An 18,944-nucleotide genomic window follows, 5' to 3' on the forward strand; every position below is an offset into this window, starting at 1 on the left:
GCGACCTGCTATAGCACTTGGGCACACACAGATCTACAGGCCTGGGTGGGATCCATCCAAGGATCCTCAGCAGAGGCAATTGGTAGAATTGCTCACTGAGCCACTTACCAGCACCTCTGTATCTAGAGGCATTTAATTTAAAAGACATGGAGATGTGGCACTCAGGGACATGGTTTGGTGGTGGGCTTCGCAATGCTGGGTTGATAGTTGGATTTAATAATCTCATAGGTCTTTTCCAACCTAAATGATTCTATGATTCTGTTACACTCCCACAACATGCAGCAGTCTGGAAAATGCATTGAGGGAAAAAAAAAAAAAGTCAGAATGTCTGTTCTTTTTCATCTAGATATATTTTTCAACTTAACTCGATTAAGTATAAAATCATTTAAGGGTTTATAAATGTATATACTAACTTTCAAAAGCTACACAAGTTATATATGTCTTCCTGACTATACTGACTAGGCATCATCTCTCAGAGATTATACTGAAGCCATGCATTCAGTATTTTCTCCATCAAGACAGCCAGAAAATCAAGACCTCTACACTTCAGCCTGACTCTGTTGCACTTGGAAGCAGGCCAAATTTCTGGTTTTAATCAGCAAAGATGTGTTCCTGCAAGCTCTGCTTTACCTTTACCTTGTTTTTAACCTCTCACCCACGATCCAGTTCAGTTGAATCTTGAAGATATGAACATGAAACACAGATGGATATTGTCACCAGTTAGAGTTTTCTTTCAGTCACTGGAACATTCTTATTACTATTCCAAGCCCCTAACTTAGAGGCCACCTGCTGTTACCTATAAAGAACAGCAGACAATTACAGAAAATACCAGCCTTTCTTTCCTGCAAAGGGGATTCATCTAGCACACTGCAATACTACTTCTTTGCAGTTTATTTGACTCAGTAGAAATTTTACCTTGGGTGACAAGCCTCCAAACCACTTTCAAAATTAACCAATCTCCAGTAGTCCATTCTGCCATCTTCCAACCTACCACGTGCCTCATTTCTGGGTAGTCCGTCTTCTGTTCTGCATTTGTTGTCCTGGTTCTCTGTGTGCCAGACTTGGGCAGATGATCACGCCAGACCTAGCTGGGAGTCTGTGACCAAAAAACTGTGATGTTCCTCCAGCCTTAATTTTTGCAGAGGGAATCACTTAGTTTTACTCTCCCAAAATGATACTCTACCTTGCAATTACGTCTACTTCAATTGCTTCAAGTTACAATTAAAATTTGCAATTACAGTGAATGGCACTTCACAGAGCAAGGCACTGAACTGTGCCTTTGAAATCATGTTCAAGAGCCTGCTCATTTAGAACCACCTGCAAACTCAGGACACTGAAGCTTGAGTGCACTACAACAAGCACTGAGCCAGAAGAGTCTTGATTTTAGTCAGTGAACTTTCTGGTTTGACTTACCTCTCCAAGTATTTAAAAACATGACTTAAGATGCAGTTATTTGCTTACATAATATCAATACTCCCCCCTGAAGGTAAGCATATGTCTCACCAAAACCAGAGTGACCAAAAAATAACTGTGTCAAACAGACTGGAAATTTTGCAGTTATGAGCCTCATAAAACAGCTCAAACTACCTTAGACCTTAATGACAAACATGTAAGGTGAACAGATGCAAAAGTGTCATATCGTTCATAAGGATGTGGCAGTGGAAGTGACATATCCTGAGGGCAGATGATTAACAACTAGCTCAGATATTTGATTAGTATGTGAACAGTAGTGCTTACTTCACAATTACAGGAATAAATAACTTTTCTACTTTATATTATTATACTGATTAAAATAGTGCTTCAAACACATATGGATTGCAAAAAAAGACATTTATGGTGATGCAGATGGGTCTTTCCTTCCCCCAAAATGCAATACATTACTTGAATTAAACATTTCAGCAACACTCAATCTTTTAAAATTAAGACATATTGAACTAAAACTTTGCCTCACACAAAAAAGCAGCAGCTTCAGAAGTAAGTGTTCTTGGCTACTGATAACAGCATGTTGTTTGCATACAGTACAATTTCATGGAAAATGAGGTTTCTTGTCCCTGATACTAAAAAAAAAAAAATCATTATCCAACAATGAAAAACAAAGCTGAAATTACGTGGTCATGGTATGGCACCTCATGTCTGAATGCAGAACAGTCCATACAAACAAGAAAAAGCTTTACAAGTTGCACAAATTTAAAATAATTTTTTAGAAAATAAGTTTTATTTGGCTCCTTTTGTACACTTTTTCTTAAAAAAAATGCACATTCATACAGTTTTCCCTTCCCAGTGCATGTCTGGATTTGCTCACATAGAGCATTAATATCATTAATATCAAGGCCAAAGATGCCTTCACAATAATTTCAGACACATTGTATTCTGGCTGTAAAGCATCCAAAGTTACTAATTTTCTGATTACAACTTGGAAATCAATGTTTTGAGTGTTTCTTCTCTGATTCACATACATAATTGTCCCAAACAGGGAAGAGGAGACAGACCTGCAACAAAGAACCGTCAATGGCGAGTACTCATTTCAGGTAGAGCTAAAGGTAGGTTCTCTACTTCACACTGAGATGGAATATAAAAGAAATACTCAACTATATAACTTTCTCTTTTTCAAAAGCTCTACATCAGAAATGATAAAACATTGCTTGAAAACTACAGATCAGCCACTGGTAGTGCCAGTTTGTTTGCAGAGAAAGCACTCTTTCCCTAGTTGTTTCTCATGGCCAGGTCTCCCTGCTGTTGATAGTGACTATGGAACTCATTTCTTGCTGTTTCTTCTTAGAACACTTCGTGGAGAGGAGGAAATTCAGCTCGAACTTTCACACAGCACAAGAGGTACTAACCCATCAAGTAGCCCCTACAGAAAGAAAATTTATTTAGACAAAAAGTTAGCAAACATAGGCAGCACTCTTCAAAAATCAAGAGACATACAATCTTAAACCAAAATTTAAGACTGCAAAAGCCTCTGCTGATCAAGGCTCTTTGGTCATCTTAACTACAGACTCCTTCCTCAGCTGGTTTTCTTCAATGAACTCTGAAAATGCATTAGCAATGTTCTTGATCCAACTTTGGTAATTGTTTGGAATTTTTGAAGCCCACATTATAACCTAAGAAACGTTCTTTATGTGTCCCCTTTACGCAAACTACAAGTGGTAAGATATTCAATACAACCTGATCTTTTCTGACACCTCACACAAATCTGTTGTCTCTTTCTCTTCCACTTCTCTGAAGCCCTGATCTTTTCATGAATTTCAGAATGAGAACTGTTATACAGACACACATGTACTCAGTGAAGCAAAAAATCCCATACAGCCTCAATGAAGCAAGAAAATATAGGGTAGGTCCCTATCCAGATACCTGCTGCCAGTGAAACCATCACTTGTGTGTTATGAAACAATTTTTTTTTAAGTACTCTGCAGAGGCCAAAAAAAGTATTCAAGAATAGAAGAATGACTGTCACTATTAATTCAACACTTCATGAAGCTATTCCAAAAATTACCTACCAGTAACTCTAAACATCAGTTTTCAGCTATTCTAAATTAAATAGATCAAAAAATACAAAGGGGGGGAAACTGGAAAACCTGCATTTGGATTTTGCACAGCCTGAAAGCTACAGTACTTTGACAGTTCCATATTCCTCAAAGCCCTACTTTGTAGCTACTTACCTGACCAGTACATACAATGAATTTTAAGGTACACTGAGCAAGTCAGACTCACTAATCATATTTTCTAACTGTCACCCTTTTTTAACTACAGCACAATCTTAGAGAAGCTGGCTCCCAAAGCATCCTACCTCACTCAAGGTCGCTTGTTCAAAAAAAAGCAGTGAAAAAGGTAACTTATATTCGAGCTAAATACTTTTTGTTATTCTGAAATTTAACACAGCACACATGAGCCACAAAAGAGAATAAAGACTGAAAGATAGTTAAATCACTTACGGTAATTTCATCCTCATGAAAACTCTGGCCATGAAGAAGCTCAAAAGCACACTAACAAATCCAATAAAGAGCAAAAGAAACCTATTCAACTTGGGGATGTTTGGTGCATTGGATCGATCCAGAATTATGAATCCTAGGCCACCCATTGTGAAGAGGAAACTGGATGCAAGGCCTTCCATAATGTACTGCCCATTTACTCTAAAGGGGAAAAAAAAGTGAAAAGAGTCAGAAAAATATTAAAGAAATTATTTACATTTCAAACCCTATCCACTCAACATGTTATAGCTGTACAAACACACAGGATGATTAACTTTGATGGCGACTTTCTAACTAAAGTAAGTAGGGAAATGTAATAAATGTTATACAATTACATCAAGACATGAATACACAATTAAAGTCCAGAACTGAGAGTCTGCAAGGTGCCCAGTGCAGCACTCAGGAGGATTTATACATACTTGTGCATACCAACAGCTACCACCCAGCTCACTGGATTGCAAAACCACCCAGTCCAAGGAGGTCCCTGGTTATACAGATGATCCCAAGGCACGGCACCACCACCTTCTTATTTCCATCCCCATGGTTTAGGCAGGACTGCCTCAATCCTCCTCTCAGCACAAATTCCACACAAAGCACTACAGCAGCACAGGAAGCACATCTGCTGGTTCCAGCACACATCCTTGCTGAACCTGCACGGATCCATTGCAGCCTGGGGGTGCCCCTTGGGGCTCTCTGTCACACAGCTGGACTTTCTTCTTTCAAGTGGAAAGAGATGGAGAGTGAGGAAGCTGAGATGCAGAAAGAATATTGCAGCTGGATCACAAGTCTCCTGCTTCCCACAGTCACTCAGCCATTTTCCCACCCTCCTAAATAGCTACCTCATAAAACTGGCATTGATGAAACTATGGTGGACGGCCATACAGAAATAAAGATTATCATTACTGCTTCATACCCTGGAAACAAACAAGTTTATCTTCTCTTGTCTTGTTTACACTGACAAATGACAGTGCTAACAACTCCCTGCAGCAACTTGATTCATCAACATTGCAACAATCCAACCCAGTCTGAAGCACACATCTAGTCCAAGCCAAAATCTGTTACATCAACCATGTCACAGACCTCACCGATTCAATCAACGAATTGGTATTTAATAAAAATCATTATTTGTTTCCACATACATAGATCCCCCCCAGTTACAAAAGTAGACTTAACTCTCTTCAGACTAGTTTGGTACTAGGAGTCTCTAGCTCATTTTCAGTAATAGAAGCCAAGGGCACTAGGAAGACCCAGTTGATACACATTTGTAACAATGTTCCCCACCAGAGTCCCAAGTACACTAGAGTTTAAAACGTAGGAAACGAAAGCTTCCCAAACATTACATATTCGGCAACAAAAATTGATCAAATGCATCCAGTATAAAGCTCAACCTGACTAGCAAAAAAAATAAGTACCTCCAGCCCAAAACAGTTTATTTTTACCAGACCTTTCATTTTTAAAAGTTTTAGGACTAAGCTGCTTGATTTCCACTAGTTTCAATGCTGGTTGGGTGGGGTTTCCATAAAAAACAAAAAATAGTTCTTGGCAAACCAAGAACTGATACAAAACAACTCCTGCCTTGCAGAGAAAGAAGGGAAGGGAAGGGAAGGGAAGGGAAGGGAAGGGAAGGGAAGGGAAGGGAAGGGAAGGGAAGGGAAGGGAAGGGAAGGGAAGGGAGCACAGGTCGGCAAGAGGGGTTTATTCCCTTGAGCTTCGGCATTTGCAGCACACCGCTGGTGGGAACAGGGCCCTGCTCTTACCTGTATGCCAAGAAAGCCACCGGCCTCTGATGCCCGTGTTCGTCTGTCATGGACCCCACGCTCGGAGGTTCCACGATCACGTCATAGATGATTCCTGCGGGGAGAAAAGCAAGCACCGACTTTGAGTCGCAGCAGCGAGAGCCGCCCCGACCCCGCGGGCACGCTGGGGGCTGCCCGAGGCTCATGTTTTACGGGCGGTTCGGGCCCGGACACGGGCTCAGCCGCGGCTCTGCCACCGAGGCAGGACCGAGGGAGAGCCGCTCCGTGAGCGGGGCCTCCCCTTCATCCCGCCCGGCCCGGCCTCACCTCCGGTGATGAGGAAGTAGGACACGACCACCAGCGCGTACACGGTCATGGCCGAGGGCATGTGCACCCAGCTCGGCCGCTTCAGCTTGATGTTGGGGCACTCGAGCACAGCGAAGGGCAGGCGGTACAGCGTCTCCATGGCCGCCGTGCGGTCCCGGGGCGGCCGCGGCCCCGCTGCTCGCTGCCGGCACTGTCCGCTCCCTCCGCCGCGGCCGCGCTCCGACACCGACACGAAGGCGGAAACGGAAATGGGCTGCCGCGTCCTGACAGGGGGAAACGGATCCCTTTCTAAAGAGACAAACTAAACAAAGCAGTAGAAACTTGCGACCAGGCTTAAGTGACAGATTCTGATTTTTTTTTTACTACATAAAGACAGTGGAAACGCCGCCAGTCGGCCGGCGAAGGGTCTAATTCGTTTTACTTACCTGCCAGGACCCGGCAGCCCTGACGTGTCGCTGGGTACTGGCTCCGGACCGGGGGCGTGGCCCGGGGCGCGGCCGAGTGCAGGCCCCGCCCCCGGGCTGGGCAGCCACGTGGCCGCCCCGGGCCCCGCGTGCCACCGGCCCTGCCCGCCGGTCACTCGCGACACTGCCCGCCGGCCACTCGCTGGGACACCACTGCCCGCCGGCCACTCGCGGGACGCTCCCGCCGCCCCTGCCATGGGGTCGAGCATCGTTTGGACACTCCTGTGCTGATGCCGTTTTCCGGCGGGGGGAAGGAAAAGCCACGTCCCGCGTGTGAGTTTGCACAGTCGGGCTGGGGAGATGCAGACCCGGCGAGCAGACCAAGTTCCGTAGTAGGCCTTACCCCAGCCCCTGTGTTTGCAGGGGAGCGTGGGGCTGGGGTGCCCCTTGGGTGCACCATGGGATGTGGTGCCCATGATGACCCACAGCCAGAGGCCACCCCGGCAGCTGCACACAGGAAGGAAAAGGCACATCTCAGCAGTCACTGCTGAGAGCAACAGGGTACTACCGTGTGTTACAGCCCATCTCACACGCCCCTGAAAGGGTGCACACACCTCATCAGCCCGGCCCAGCCCAGCCAGGCCCCTGCTGCCTCTGTCCTCAGCTCGCTTCGGAGAGCAGCACGTCAGAAAAACTCCCCCTTTTCAGTGGAAGCCTCTCTAAGGAAAGGGGCAGGGAAGAACACTTCAGGGTACAGGAGCGCGTCCCAAAGCACACGCACCAGCTGAACTCGCCCACCTCGCCATGCTACCCAGCCCACTTCCCACTGCACTGCCCTTCCCCAAATGTCTGCCCCACTCCTACACAGCAGCCAACTGCTCAGTTTTAAAATAATTACGGGCCTTATTAGCATTTCACTGGAACACTGCCTAAGGACTGCTTTGATTTCTACCTGTAGTGGCAATACCACTTCTCTTAACTGCTGCCTCCTGGTGCAATCATGTCATTTACAGCTAGCTGTTTTCAGTCTTACCTTTCCTGCTTGGAAGAATCTCCCTTGCATGCCTGTCAACAGATGTTTATTTCATTTATCCTCATTATTCCAAAATTATTCTTCCTTCATTTCTACTTCTTTCCAAAAGCCTGAAGGAAAACTCTCACAGTCTTTAATGCAAAACAAAGGTAGGTTGCACACACCTGCCCTAGTGGCTTTTTTTTTTTTTTTCCGCAGCATGCTGAAGTACTAAAATTTGCACTGGAACAGTAAGACAACTAAGGAAATGTTAACCTTAAAGTAACTATAGTAACAGCACCCAAAAATGTTAAGAGTAGTAATGTTAGGCTCAAAACCTCCTTTAATGAGCTACAGCCTTTGCACCTGAGCTGAGGAGAAATGGTTCACATACTTCAAGCTACATTTATCCATTTTGAGAATATTGACAATTTTTTAACTGCTTGGGACACTGAAGAAATCCTTGGGGAGGTACAACTCCCTTCATCATGCACAGTATTAAATCACTGATCCTGGAGCAGAGCCACCGCCTGCTGTCCCACTCAGGAGGCAGCTGAGAGCAGCCAGGCTCCTCACCCAAAGCACCAGCTCACTGCCACCAGAAGAGCTTTTCAACTCAGCCTTCTGTCCTCTGTCCCTTGGCTGCCTGTGCAGCTGACAGCTAGGCAGGGTAAAAAGGCAGCATGCACTCAGGAGCAACCTGCACACATCTGAGCCACAGCCTGAACAGACTCCACAACAACCCTAGAAACCCCTTTAAGTGGCTCCCAGTAAGCCTGTGTGCTCAGTTGTTTCCCCTCCTTCCTCATTCTCACGGTAGAACTCACTACTTTGTGAAAAAATAGTTATTGGTTAAAAACAGGTAAAAATAGATGCCTGTCAGATACTAAAAGCAGTTCAAAATTCAGAGTTGGGGCTGAGGAATACCACTCCACAGGCAAAGCAAGAATTATCCTGACTGCATTATAACACTCCTGGACAGCATTAAGAGACACATTTAGAGTTCTCTACAGAATAGAATGAAGCAAAGCCATTTTCACTTTTTACATTACAATTACATCCCTGATGATAAACCAACAAACTTTGGTTCAAATTTCAATACCAGAGGCCCAAATTGCTACTCTAAATCAGAAAGCCTTTACAGGTGTGTCCTAGCTGCACCCTGAGAGCTCTGTTGGTATCGTACCTGTAACTGCTGAGCCAGTAAGACCTAGCAGGATACAGCAGCTGCAGCTTTCTTCCAGAGATTCAGATGTAGCAGTAGGCAACTGTCTGGTGGATACAGCACTGCAGCACTGGCTTTAAGTTGACTATTCTCTCCACCCTCACTTGAGTAATACCACATACAATTAAAAAAAAAAATCTACCTTAAGCTTATACTACCTGTCCTCTTCTGTTTGCAAGTGTTTTTCAAAGTCTTAACTTTCTTCTGAGCCAGGTCTCCAATGACTTCATAAACAGCTGCTGAAAGAAAACCTGCACTGCTGAAAATTATTCCAATCCCTCTACATGACTGAGCCTGAGCTGAGAGTCCTGTTGAACCAGACTTCCTTTCAGCAGCCAGCACTGAACAGAGCATCCTGACCTACAGGTTCTTTTGCAGCAAAACCCAGCTCTGCACTTTACAACCTAGGAGAAGCAGCAGGTCCTACTAGCCTTGAGTCACACATGGAATGACAGGACACAAGAGAAGTGGAGATCTCATTTATTGGGCTGAAACTACAGATAGATTCACTTTGACTTCTGGCTCTGTGCTTGTGCCTTTAATACTTTCACAACGATCTTCTGCTCCTCGATAAGAAAAGCTCGTTTGATCCTGGAAAAGAAAAACCACTTTAGGATATGCATCTATTTACTATATAAACACAAAAATAAGACAAATTACAATTAGTTTTGCCATCTCCCACATTCATTGCACATGTGGTGTTAGCTCCACAGTTACATAAAAAGGGAACCCACTGCTGTTCTTGCCAGCAGCAAAAGAGGGACGGTAGCACTGCATGAATGCAGCAGTTTGGGGATGGCAGCCTACGGTGCCTGCAAATTTATGGTAAGTGGCTTGGAGGCAAGCAAGGTAATACTTGATGGCTGATCATGGGGAAAATTTACCATCCTCACAAACTTCAAAGGCAAAAGCAGAACTCCTAACTGGAGAATTAATTCAATTCTGTTGAAGTCAGAATTGGTGTGACGAGTCGTGGTCAGCTCTCTTCCTCGAACTACAGGAAACTACGTGCATTCAGTTATCAAAACCAGGAATACTTTCCCTGTCAGGATTAAAGCTCCTTGCACATCAACAAGGAAAAACCTAGCAGGTCAAGTCATGCCCAAATATGACTATTTCTAGAAGACATGCAGGGCCACCAGGTAGCTGTGACAGATCTGTGCACCAGCACTCACATTCCATCAGACTATTTGATGGTTCTGAGCTAACAGCACAAGTGTGCCACACACACTCTTCTACCCTTAAACATTAAAATACCTTCTGTCAGTATCTGGTACACATGGCTACTTCTGCAGTACAAACCCATCAAAGATGCCTAAGCAGGTGCAAGAGAAAATGTGACCATTACAGGAAAGGAGGGGGCTGTAATTTCTGGTTTAGGCACAGTAGGAATAAAACATACTCATGCACTAAGAACTACCCACCAAGCTCATCAAGGGTTTGGGAAAACACTCAGAAAAAAACGTGGCTTTCAACACAGAAAAGTTATGCTATGGCTCTGCAGCTGTAACAGCTCATCTTTAGTGGTGCCTAATGTAATTCATCTTCAAACTTACACATGCCAAAATAAAAAAAAAATGCTGGCACTACAGATGAAAAAAACCCTGGCATTAGACTGCTGACCCCAGAGATCTCCTTTGTTTACCATTCACAGAGATGACACACTCATGGTCATGTTTTTCCTCAAACTTGCCAAAGAAGCATAGGATATGCAATTGCTATACAATAAAACCGAGTTCAGTGAGGCCTGGCAAAGGACATTTTAAAGCTTAACCACATAAAGCTGCTAAACACACAACCAAGTAACACCTGTGAATCCCAAAACACTACAAAGAAGTGAAAAATTCAATTAGATCTGCATAAGGCAAAACAGGATAACAGAAAAGAATAATCTTTCATGGGCAGTCAATACAAAAGATAAAAATCCAGCATGAGCAGACTGTTTAGTATCAATGCAACAGTGCACTAAGAAATCCCGAATAACACAAAGTCCCCACAAAGGAGCTCCACACACAGGAACTCCCTCAAATCCAAGGGACAAAAATCAGACACATCATTGCTTGACATGCCCCACACTCACGCTCTCCATCTCCCATCACCAGTGTCAGACAAGAGCCTTCAAAGTTTGGGAGAGATGTAAAAATCTGTAAGAAGCAACCTGAGGAATAAAGCTGGCTTTGTGTGAATTACCTGTCACGGACACACTTGGCACACATGGAGCCACCGTAGGCTCTGCTAACGTGCTTCTTTGTTTTTGACAGCCTCATCAGAACTTTGGGGCGCACAGCACGGACCTACAGACAGCAAAAAGTAAACAAGGGTGTCATGGCACAGCAAAATTTTTTTCTCTGCCACGTAAAAACCAACATCACTTTCATAGTTAAAAAAAAAAAACCAAAACACAAAAAAACCAGCAACACTTGAGGTTTACTATTCAAGATGCTAAAAAGTGACCAAGGTCACAGCTCATTGCATGGGCCATCCTCAGCATTCCTAAGCTGATCTTTTCATTCCACCACAGGGGTTCAACAAGAGGTTCATTAAAAAAATAAAAAAATTGGTTATAAAGAAGACCTTTTTTTAAAGACAGGAACTGATCAAAGATCAACATTACTCAAGCATTCCTGTAACTGTTAAAAGCAATGGTGTTACTTCAAGAAAACCTTCTGAAGAAAAATACATTAATTCCTTTTTTCTAAATACTTTATAAACTTGGCTTACCCTTTTCTTCTGCAAGTCTTATAGGTCTAATTTACGTTTTTAAATCTGCTATAGAATTGCCCTGTCTAGTTTTAAAAATTTCAGACTTTCTAAAACAAGAGTTTATATTTAATAATAATGCAAACCAAAAGCATTAAAAAAAAGTTTGAGCTTCCAGGGCTTATTTTGCCAGTAAACTTTACAACATTTGATTTGCACATTTTAAAGAAAAAGGCTATTTCAACAAGAACTGGTCAATTAACAGGCCCATTGTATACTTGGAAAGGCTCTTTTTTCTGAAGAAACGCTGCGGCACAGCAACACCCTTTGGTGTTTATAATCATACTCACACCACGAAGTCGTCCTGGGCAAATCCCACATGCTGACTTGGGGGCCTTTCCCACTTTCTTGGTGTAAAGGTAAACAATCCTGTTCCCGGGTGTTCGGGATCTAAGCACAGCAAAGAAATACTCAGTTAAAGTAACAATCGGAAGTGAAGCATCACCTATTTACAACAGAAGTTTTCTTACACACGGTCTTACTTACAGTCTGGTCTTGTTGGAAGCTGTGTTGTAGGACAACCTACGGCGGTATGTCAGGCGCTGCACCATTTTTCACTCCTAAAAAAACCAAAACCAAAGGGGCACTAGTTAAGAGCTGGATGTCCACACAGGAATTCACATCTCACAGGATCACCCGTACAGAGCCAGATGTGAATCAGCAGCTGCCGATCCGATATTAATAAAACTAAAGCCTTTCCTGATCAGCGACATCAGCAGAACTGTATTAGAGAACAACAAAACGCCTGACAGCGGGCACGATGCGATCCGCCATGAAAATTCACCCGAACTAACTCGAACACTGTTCAAACATCCCAGTCTTGCCTGGATCATGTCACGCTCTCCTAAGAGACTGCTTAAAGCTTTAGCAGCTCCGTATTTTATGGTCAACAAAGCTCCACTCGCAGCCCCGGGAGACGCGGGCCCTGCTCGGGAGCCCCACCCGCGGAGGCCTCGGCCTCTCTGCCGGGCGGCTCTGACCCCGCTCCAGCCCACGCGCGGGCAGCAGCAGCGCCGCCGGCCCATCCCCGCTGCTCCCCGGGGCCTCGGATCGCTCTCGCCGCCCGCCGGGCCGCGGATGGAGGCGGATGGGCACCCACAGGCTTCGCTCGCCCATCGCCATACCTGGCGCCGCCGGACCCGGAAGAGGAAGCGGAAATGCGCGGGCAACATTGAAATAGCGGCGCGCTGGAGGCCGGAAGAAATAGCGGCGCCTGCGCACTGGGTCCCTCTAACAGGCAGGGCGGCGCGTGGGCAGCGCCATGTTGTACGGCACGGAGGTGCCGGGTGGCGCCATGTTGTACGGCTGGAGCGGGGCGGGGCGCCGCTCGGCGGCGGCATCGGGAGCCGGAGCAATGGGCGCCGTGGGGACTCCGTTTTATTTATTGTATGTTTTACTGAAAAACTCTTTGACTAAAATATCGGCTTCTGTCCTAGGAAAGAAAGGTTTGTGCTTCATTATGGTAATTATGTAGCTGTGGGTCCAGAAGCCATTCCCCATCCTGCTGTTTAAGCTCTCAATTACAAGTCACTCCTACAGGCTTTTCCACGGCACACTGGCTCGTGACACACCTGGGAACCGTGTGTCATATACAATACTTGCACAAGGAAAGGCTGGTCCCACAGAATCCCTCGAAAGCCTTGCCTGGAGCATTGCAGGGCTGCCCTTGCCAGGCTCCGTTCCCCTCGAGATGCCCTCGCTCCTGACCAGCACTGGCCTTCCTGGGCACAGGACCAGGCAGACAGGCTGATCCCAAAACTGCCCCTCTGCCCCATATTTGCCTGACACCTCCTTGTTGTACTCACTGTGTCATGTGCTCACACAGGAGCATGAAGTTATAAACCTTTCTCTGCTGGTCAGATCAAAGGTCCATTAACTCAACCTCCCATTTCCAGGCCACAGACACCTAGGAAAAACAAACGGGAAAAAAAAGACACAGCTAGTGGAACTGTCCCTTAATACATCCTCTCCGTGTTCCTCCATCAGCATCACCCAAGTGTCCTGAGCTGGGTCACATTTCCTGACCTTAGTTTTATCTCAGTTGGTGTGAGCATGGTGCTAACATCACCAAGGTTGTGGGTTCAATCTCTGTATGGGCCTATATTGTCTTAAGAGCTGGACTCAATGATCCTTGTGGGTCCCTTTGAACTCAGAATGTTCTATGAAATGCATTTAATAGCCTCTGGTAGACCCTTGACAAAAGAAGAGAAAGGAAATAGCCAGAGCTAAGGGACTATAGAATGGCTTGTCAGTAGCCAGAAACAGCATTCCAGTGGTGCCAGATCTGCCATATTAAAATCTAAATACACAGAAAGTACCACTGGTAACCCCTTACCTTTTCATTAATAGGAAGGAAAGGAGAAACACTCCCTGAACTACACTTCTTCCAGATGTTTGTTTCAGCTCCCATCCCACACCCCTGGTCCCTGCCAAGCTGAGTAGCATGTCGACCAGCAGAGCTCCCTCTGTGTTGTGAAACCAGCATCTGGCCTCTGCTATCTATATGTGACCTTACTAATGGATCTGGATCCCATCCCACCACCTGGCTCTGACACATGAAAGACCAAGAGGTTTTAAAGCACGTTTTTCCATCACTTCTGCTCCCCAGCCTCTGTTGGCAGTGGTGGTGTTCCCACTGCCACACCAAGTTCTCCTTCTCACGGTGTGTGTGAATGCCTTGTGGCTGCTGCCACAATTGATACTGACTCACACAGTCAAAATCTTCGTGCAGCATCAATGGGAAATCACCATCTACAAGGAGGATGGGGTTGGGCCCACTGTCTGTGAGCCCTCAAATGCTCTTTTGCTTCACTGACCTGAGCACTGTTCCACAGTGACACTCAAGGACCCACACGTTAAGCATGTAGGGTGCTGCTGCTGCCATCGTTAGCGGCTTCAGCTCTGCTTTTGGAGATTAGCAGGTGCTCAGAAAGCTTTGATGTGTGCTCCTGGCCTTATTTATGTAACTCACAGTTTGTTGTACTGCATCCTCCCTGTTTTCAATCTATAATTATTATTTTGGTTAATTATTGACTCTTTTTAAGTGCAAATCATGGACACCAGAATTATTTTTTAATTCATGAAAGGAGAGAAAATATGTATGAACTAGATTTTAGGGTATATTTAAAACAGGAGCATATTTTAGAAGACAAGAAAATTTCAGAGCAATTAGAGTATTTAACATGAACTTTCTAGGCCCAGAACCCTGAGGGGAATAAGAAAGCCAATTAAATTAGATTAAATAATCATGCCTAAATATAAAAGGGTAACAGAATCCAATTGTTAAAGAACAACACTATTAAATTATGATAGAATAGTTTAGATGTTGTCAGTGCAACAGGTAACTATTTGATTATTGACAATAGTATTGATACGCTTTTGAACTTACTCCACTTGGGCTCTAAACTCAACCTGTGTAAGTTTTAGAAACTGCCAATTAAATTCCAGCCATTTGCTTCTGCTGATGTATTGGCCTAGTTTTTCAAGCATTTTCAGTTCTTTTTTTAAGAGGAACAGGGCTATCAGGCAAACGGCTCACCAGAGCATATGGAAATGTTAGCTTAATGACAACTGGTTTAATGCTATCTAATGTGGGGATAAGATTTGAAGCAGAAGCTCACTAAGCCCATTTTGTACAGATTAGTCAAGTGATTCATGTTCTCTGCTACTCCTACCTCTTCACAGGACCAAAACGTCTCTTTTGGGACCAGTCATTTTCCACATCCACCATGTCTCGTTAACTCTTTCTGCGTTTTCTTCTTTCCTTGAAAGCAATGAAGGGAATGCACAGCCCAACAATGTAGAAAAGTAACAGTGGCATCCTATAAAATCAATTTTTTCCCTTCTAGGATGTCAGTAGAAGCATAGCACCTGAGGTTGTGGGCCTTTTCATTGAGAAAACTGGAGGCCGGCTTCCAGGTGTACTTGGTTATCGGCAGCGTAAAACTGTAAACCTCTTTGCCACCACATCCAATTGGAAGGATAATCATCTCTGATGGCAGTTTAGTAATGGAATATATTTTGCACCAGCCAGCAGGCTGTCACCATATTCTGTTTAATGCATCAGAAAACCTCTTTGTTCACAGTTTAAGACCAATTCTTGGTATGTTGACCATCCTTTCTTTTCCACATGGTCCTCTCTTGATCTCTCATTTTACTGAAAGCTCCTATCTATGTGCATGACAATTTGCTTGGTCACATGTAAAGTTCCAACAGAGTAAGAGTGAGAGTTCCCAAAGGCAAAAGGCTTCATAAGCCTGGCTGGATCCCTTGATACTTTCCTCACACTTCTGTACCACTTCCAGGAATCTACCAGGCCCCAGGAGGGATCTACCGCCCCATTAACTTCTCTTCATGGATCCCTCTAGGGCTTTTCTCCACAATAAGCTTCAATTAAAAAATGAGACATGTTTTCACTCATATTCACTTGCTGTTGTACCAGTCCAGACTGGCAAAATCTAAGAGGCATAGGAAGGAAAGCAAGCCTGTGGGCAAGCACATACTGGGTCCTGCAGAGAGGAAAAGATGTGATGGCTGAGAGGTGTGGTGCTCCTGTTAAGTCACAGGCAGGATACCATTTCCATGAACGGTGTATCAGTAGGTGTTTTAGAAATGTCTCACTGAAGTCAGAATCCAGCCTCAGGTGCTGCTTGGATACAGTCAACATGATTTGATACATAAATGTGGAAAGGAAGCAAGACATCTTGGAAAAGTATTAGCAGCTGTTTGAAAGGGTAGAAAGAAGAGGTCCTCGGCTCCACTGTCTCTCCAGAGCTGATTTTTTTTCTTAAAAATCCCATTCCCTTTCCTTGTTAACTATGTGGTGTATGTCACAATCTGATTATACTAATTTCTATCAACATAACCTTCCACAACACAGACCTGTGCAAATTATGTTATGAGAAGCTGTAGTTCATTTCCATTTCAGTGGAGCTTGTTAAACAAGCAAAATTATTTTGTAGCAAAGGGAAAAACAATTTAGTGGAATGCAGTCCTAGCATAGGAAGTACATAATATCGTATTTGGGTTGAAACTTTTTCTGTCAAAAATGTCATAACCCTGTAAGAAAGAGAATTAAAATCCCGTTATTTTAATTTACATCTAGCCACGAGATAAGTAAAGTTATCATTGAAATTCTAATTAAATAGGATGATTGACTAAGGTAGGACATCAAAGAAGAGAAGTGAATATGATAAGTCAAAGTCTTATTAATTAGTCCGCATGGAAGAAATTCCAGGGACGTCAAGCTGAGGCTGCTGCAAGGAGAAAAAAAGCAGACAAGAAAATGTGTGTTTCTTTGAAGTTAGGAACTGAGATAGTGATGGAGGTAATTGTGTCTGACTGGATCCAGTAATGAAGAGCCGTAAATCAGACCTAGGAATCGGAGGAAAGATTCTAGTAACGAATGTGGCTGCCCCCCTGCTGCGAAGAAACAGAATGCAGAGCTGACTAATTGACCCAGTCTATCTCCCAGTAGCTCTCTGTTATTATTTATTAATTTTTAATTTCTGAATTATTTACGTTCTGGGAAATTATTTTTGACAGCCTGTTAGGCGTGCCAAAGTTAATGGAGGATGAAAGGACCGGTACTAGAATTAGCAGGGATGTAGTCACAGGCTACTGAATTTAATGATTTTGGAAGGGAAAATTGATTTCACACAGCGTGTCACTTTATACTACTTTAGGGATACACCAGTTATTTGATTAATTGAGGAATAACCAACTCAAAGTATATTTGAAGTGTAAATGAATCACAGTGCTCAGCTGTTTATTTTTCCCCTTTTCTGATGAGAACACTAAGTTTGCCTAAAGTTGCCGATTAAAACCAATACAGGTAGGTCCCATACTCACACCTGCTTATTTTCTCCTGCCTTAAAGGAAAAAAAAGACTTTCACCATCTGGAGGAGACATGCAATCCTCCATCTCACTTGGGAAAGAGTTCATCCTTCCTATACAACACCTAATTAAACAGGCTTTGTGTGCACTCCCCCTCCCCTGTGGAAAGTGTTTAAGACAGAGGAGGGTACTGAGCCCGTGGGCAGCACAAGCAGCTGAGATGTGAATTCTTCATGGTGACAGCTCACGTTTGCTTTTCATCAGCCCCCAGGCTGAAGTCAGGGTCCCTGGCCTACAACATCCTCTGTGTCAGTTCTCCTGGTGCAGCTGTGATAAGCCATGATAAGAAGGGCTATGCATCTTCCACACAGAGCAATGGAAAAATAAATGGGCTCTGCACAGCTCTTCCAGGCTGTGAAAACTGCATTTCACCCTTTGTGCCAAATAAAGCTAAACCCTGTCTGCTTCTCACATCTAAGCCTTCTGACCATCCAGGCCACAAGGACACAGAGGCAATCTTTCCCCAGCAGTGTGTACTATGCTGTAGGCATCTCACATCTCTGGGAAGACTCACACTGGAAATGTCTCCAGAGCTGCTTGGGATCATCACCTCACACTGCTCCTTCCCTCAAGAGCAGCCACCCAAGGCGAGGGGCACGGCCGAATTTTCCCTGCCTTAGAGGGAGGATGTGCCTGTGCCCAGGATCAAAGGGGAAAAGCATTCTCACTGCCAGTTTCCTGTGGCAGACTTGGGTCAATCACTTAATTAAGGGCAGCGTAATCAGCCATGTGGGCACTGGTGGTGGTGACCATGATTTTGGAGATCTTTAATGTAATGTCTGCAGGTCACTCAGTGTTACCTCCCAAATACCTTAATAATCTAGTTCCCTAAATACTAGCCCTAACTGGTTTAAGTCCAGCCTTCCCTGTTCTAAAAGAAATCTACTGATGTTACTATTTAATAAAATTTTAGGTACTCTGTAAAGAGAATTAAAGTACCGTTCTTTATCTGTGCAAGTTTTGGGAGAGTAGTGTACACCAAATACTAGCTGCCCCTTTCCATGAGAAATTATTCAAAACCATCTGCCATAAATTGACATGGATCCCATGAACAGGTGAGAAAGGTATAGGATAGATTCTATTTCTATCTAAGTCTAATAAACAATAAAACTCATTTGAATTGACTGAGACCAAACCACTGAGTGAGAGGTTAAGCATCAGAGTGATCTGGAATTTTGGACATTTTTCTGTTGCTTTGTTCTTTAAAATAGGAAGGGCTACCTACTATGGCAAATGTTGACTATAAGGGATGAGGGGGAGAGATAAAGAATGAAGAAAGGTCAATAATGCATTAATGTACCTTCTAAAAAAATGATATTTGTCCTAATGATTTAAAGATATATTAACAGTACAGGAAGGTTTTGCTGCTTAAGTTCTCTGAGGAGTTTATAATTCATACAAACATCTCCCAGTTTTTTTTTTTTTTTTCTGAGCATTTCAGGAGTACTAGGAACATTTCTCCATGATGTTTTACCAAGTCAAACATGCAATAGAAGCCTGTTTTTCTCAGTTACCTTTTGGATTATACCAGTGAAAATTAGCTGTGCAAGGAGCATCAACTACAACAGGCTGCTGAAGGAGGTGTGACCTGTGGCCTCTGCTTGGCTCTGGGG

General features: G+C 44.0%; 2 protein-coding genes across 4 annotated transcripts; both read right to left on the reverse strand.

Annotated features, from left to right (window-relative positions):
• Positions 1–2,193: 2,193 nt before the first annotated feature.
• OSTC (oligosaccharyltransferase complex non-catalytic subunit) lies at positions 2,194–6,526 on the reverse strand. 3 transcript variants are annotated; one of them, XR_011679940.1, is made up of 5 exons: positions 6,460–6,526; positions 6,035–6,297; positions 5,729–5,822; positions 4,391–4,720; positions 4,045–4,133 (listed from the first exon to the last, which is right to left on the reverse strand). XR_011679940.1 is itself a non-coding variant. In XM_071431783.1 (4 exons), the coding sequence occupies exons 1-4, from the start codon at positions 6,171–6,173 to the stop codon at positions 2,836–2,838; spliced, it is 450 nt and encodes a 149-aa protein (XP_071287884.1). In that variant the 5' UTR covers positions 6,174–6,297; the 3' UTR covers positions 2,194–2,835. The 3 variants fall into 3 exon arrangements, 1 of the variants encoding a protein (XP_071287884.1); XR_011679941.1 differs by having other exon boundaries at positions 6,035–6,335; positions 6,460–6,479; XM_071431783.1 differs by lacking the exons at positions 4,391–4,720; positions 6,460–6,526 and adding an exon at positions 2,194–2,854 and having other exon boundaries at positions 3,936–4,133.
• Positions 6,527–9,139: 2,613 nt separating this feature from the next.
• On the reverse strand, positions 9,140–12,638 carry RPL34 (ribosomal protein L34). Its single transcript, XM_071431784.1, has 5 exons — positions 12,560–12,638; positions 11,922–11,995; positions 11,726–11,825; positions 10,866–10,969; positions 9,140–9,266 (listed from the first exon to the last, which is right to left on the reverse strand). Exons 2-5 carry the CDS (start codon positions 11,984–11,986, stop codon positions 9,182–9,184), a joined length of 354 nt encoding a protein of 117 aa, XP_071287885.1. The 5' UTR covers positions 11,987–11,995; positions 12,560–12,638; the 3' UTR covers positions 9,140–9,181.
• Between the last annotated feature and the right edge of the window lie 6,306 nt (positions 12,639–18,944).

This window comes from Agelaius tricolor, unplaced genomic scaffold (assembly GCF_023055355.1).
Source record: "Agelaius tricolor isolate 1412-34295 unplaced genomic scaffold, bAgeTri1.0.p SCAF_8, whole genome shotgun sequence".
NCBI lineage: Eukaryota > Metazoa > Chordata > Aves > Passeriformes > Icteridae > Agelaius > Agelaius tricolor.

Bases quoted from the DNA above. Each gene is read 5' to 3' on its own strand.
- OSTC (XM_071431783.1), bottom strand. From the start codon at position 6,173: ATGGAGACGCTGTACCGCCTGCCCTTCGCTGTGCTCGAGTGCCCCAAC. The intron at 5,823-6,034 runs GTGAGGCCGGGC...TTCTCCCCGCAG, and splicing joins CTACTTCCTCATCACCGGAG to GAATCATCTATGACGTGATC. The intron at 4,134-5,728 runs GTAAGAGCAGGG...TTTCCCCTTTAG, and splicing joins GTGGCTTTCTTGGCATACAG to AGTAAATGGGCAGTACATTA.
- RPL34 (XM_071431784.1), bottom strand. From the start codon at position 11,986: ATGGTGCAGCGCCTGACATACCGCCGTAGGTTGTCCTACAACACAGCT. The intron at 10,970-11,725 runs GTGAGTATGATT...TGCTGTCTGTAG, and splicing joins GCCCAGGACGACTTCGTGGT to GTCCGTGCTGTGCGCCCCAA. The intron at 9,267-10,865 runs GTAATTCACACA...TTTCTTTTCCAG, and splicing joins GCCAAGTGTGTCCGTGACAG to GATCAAACGAGCTTTTCTTA.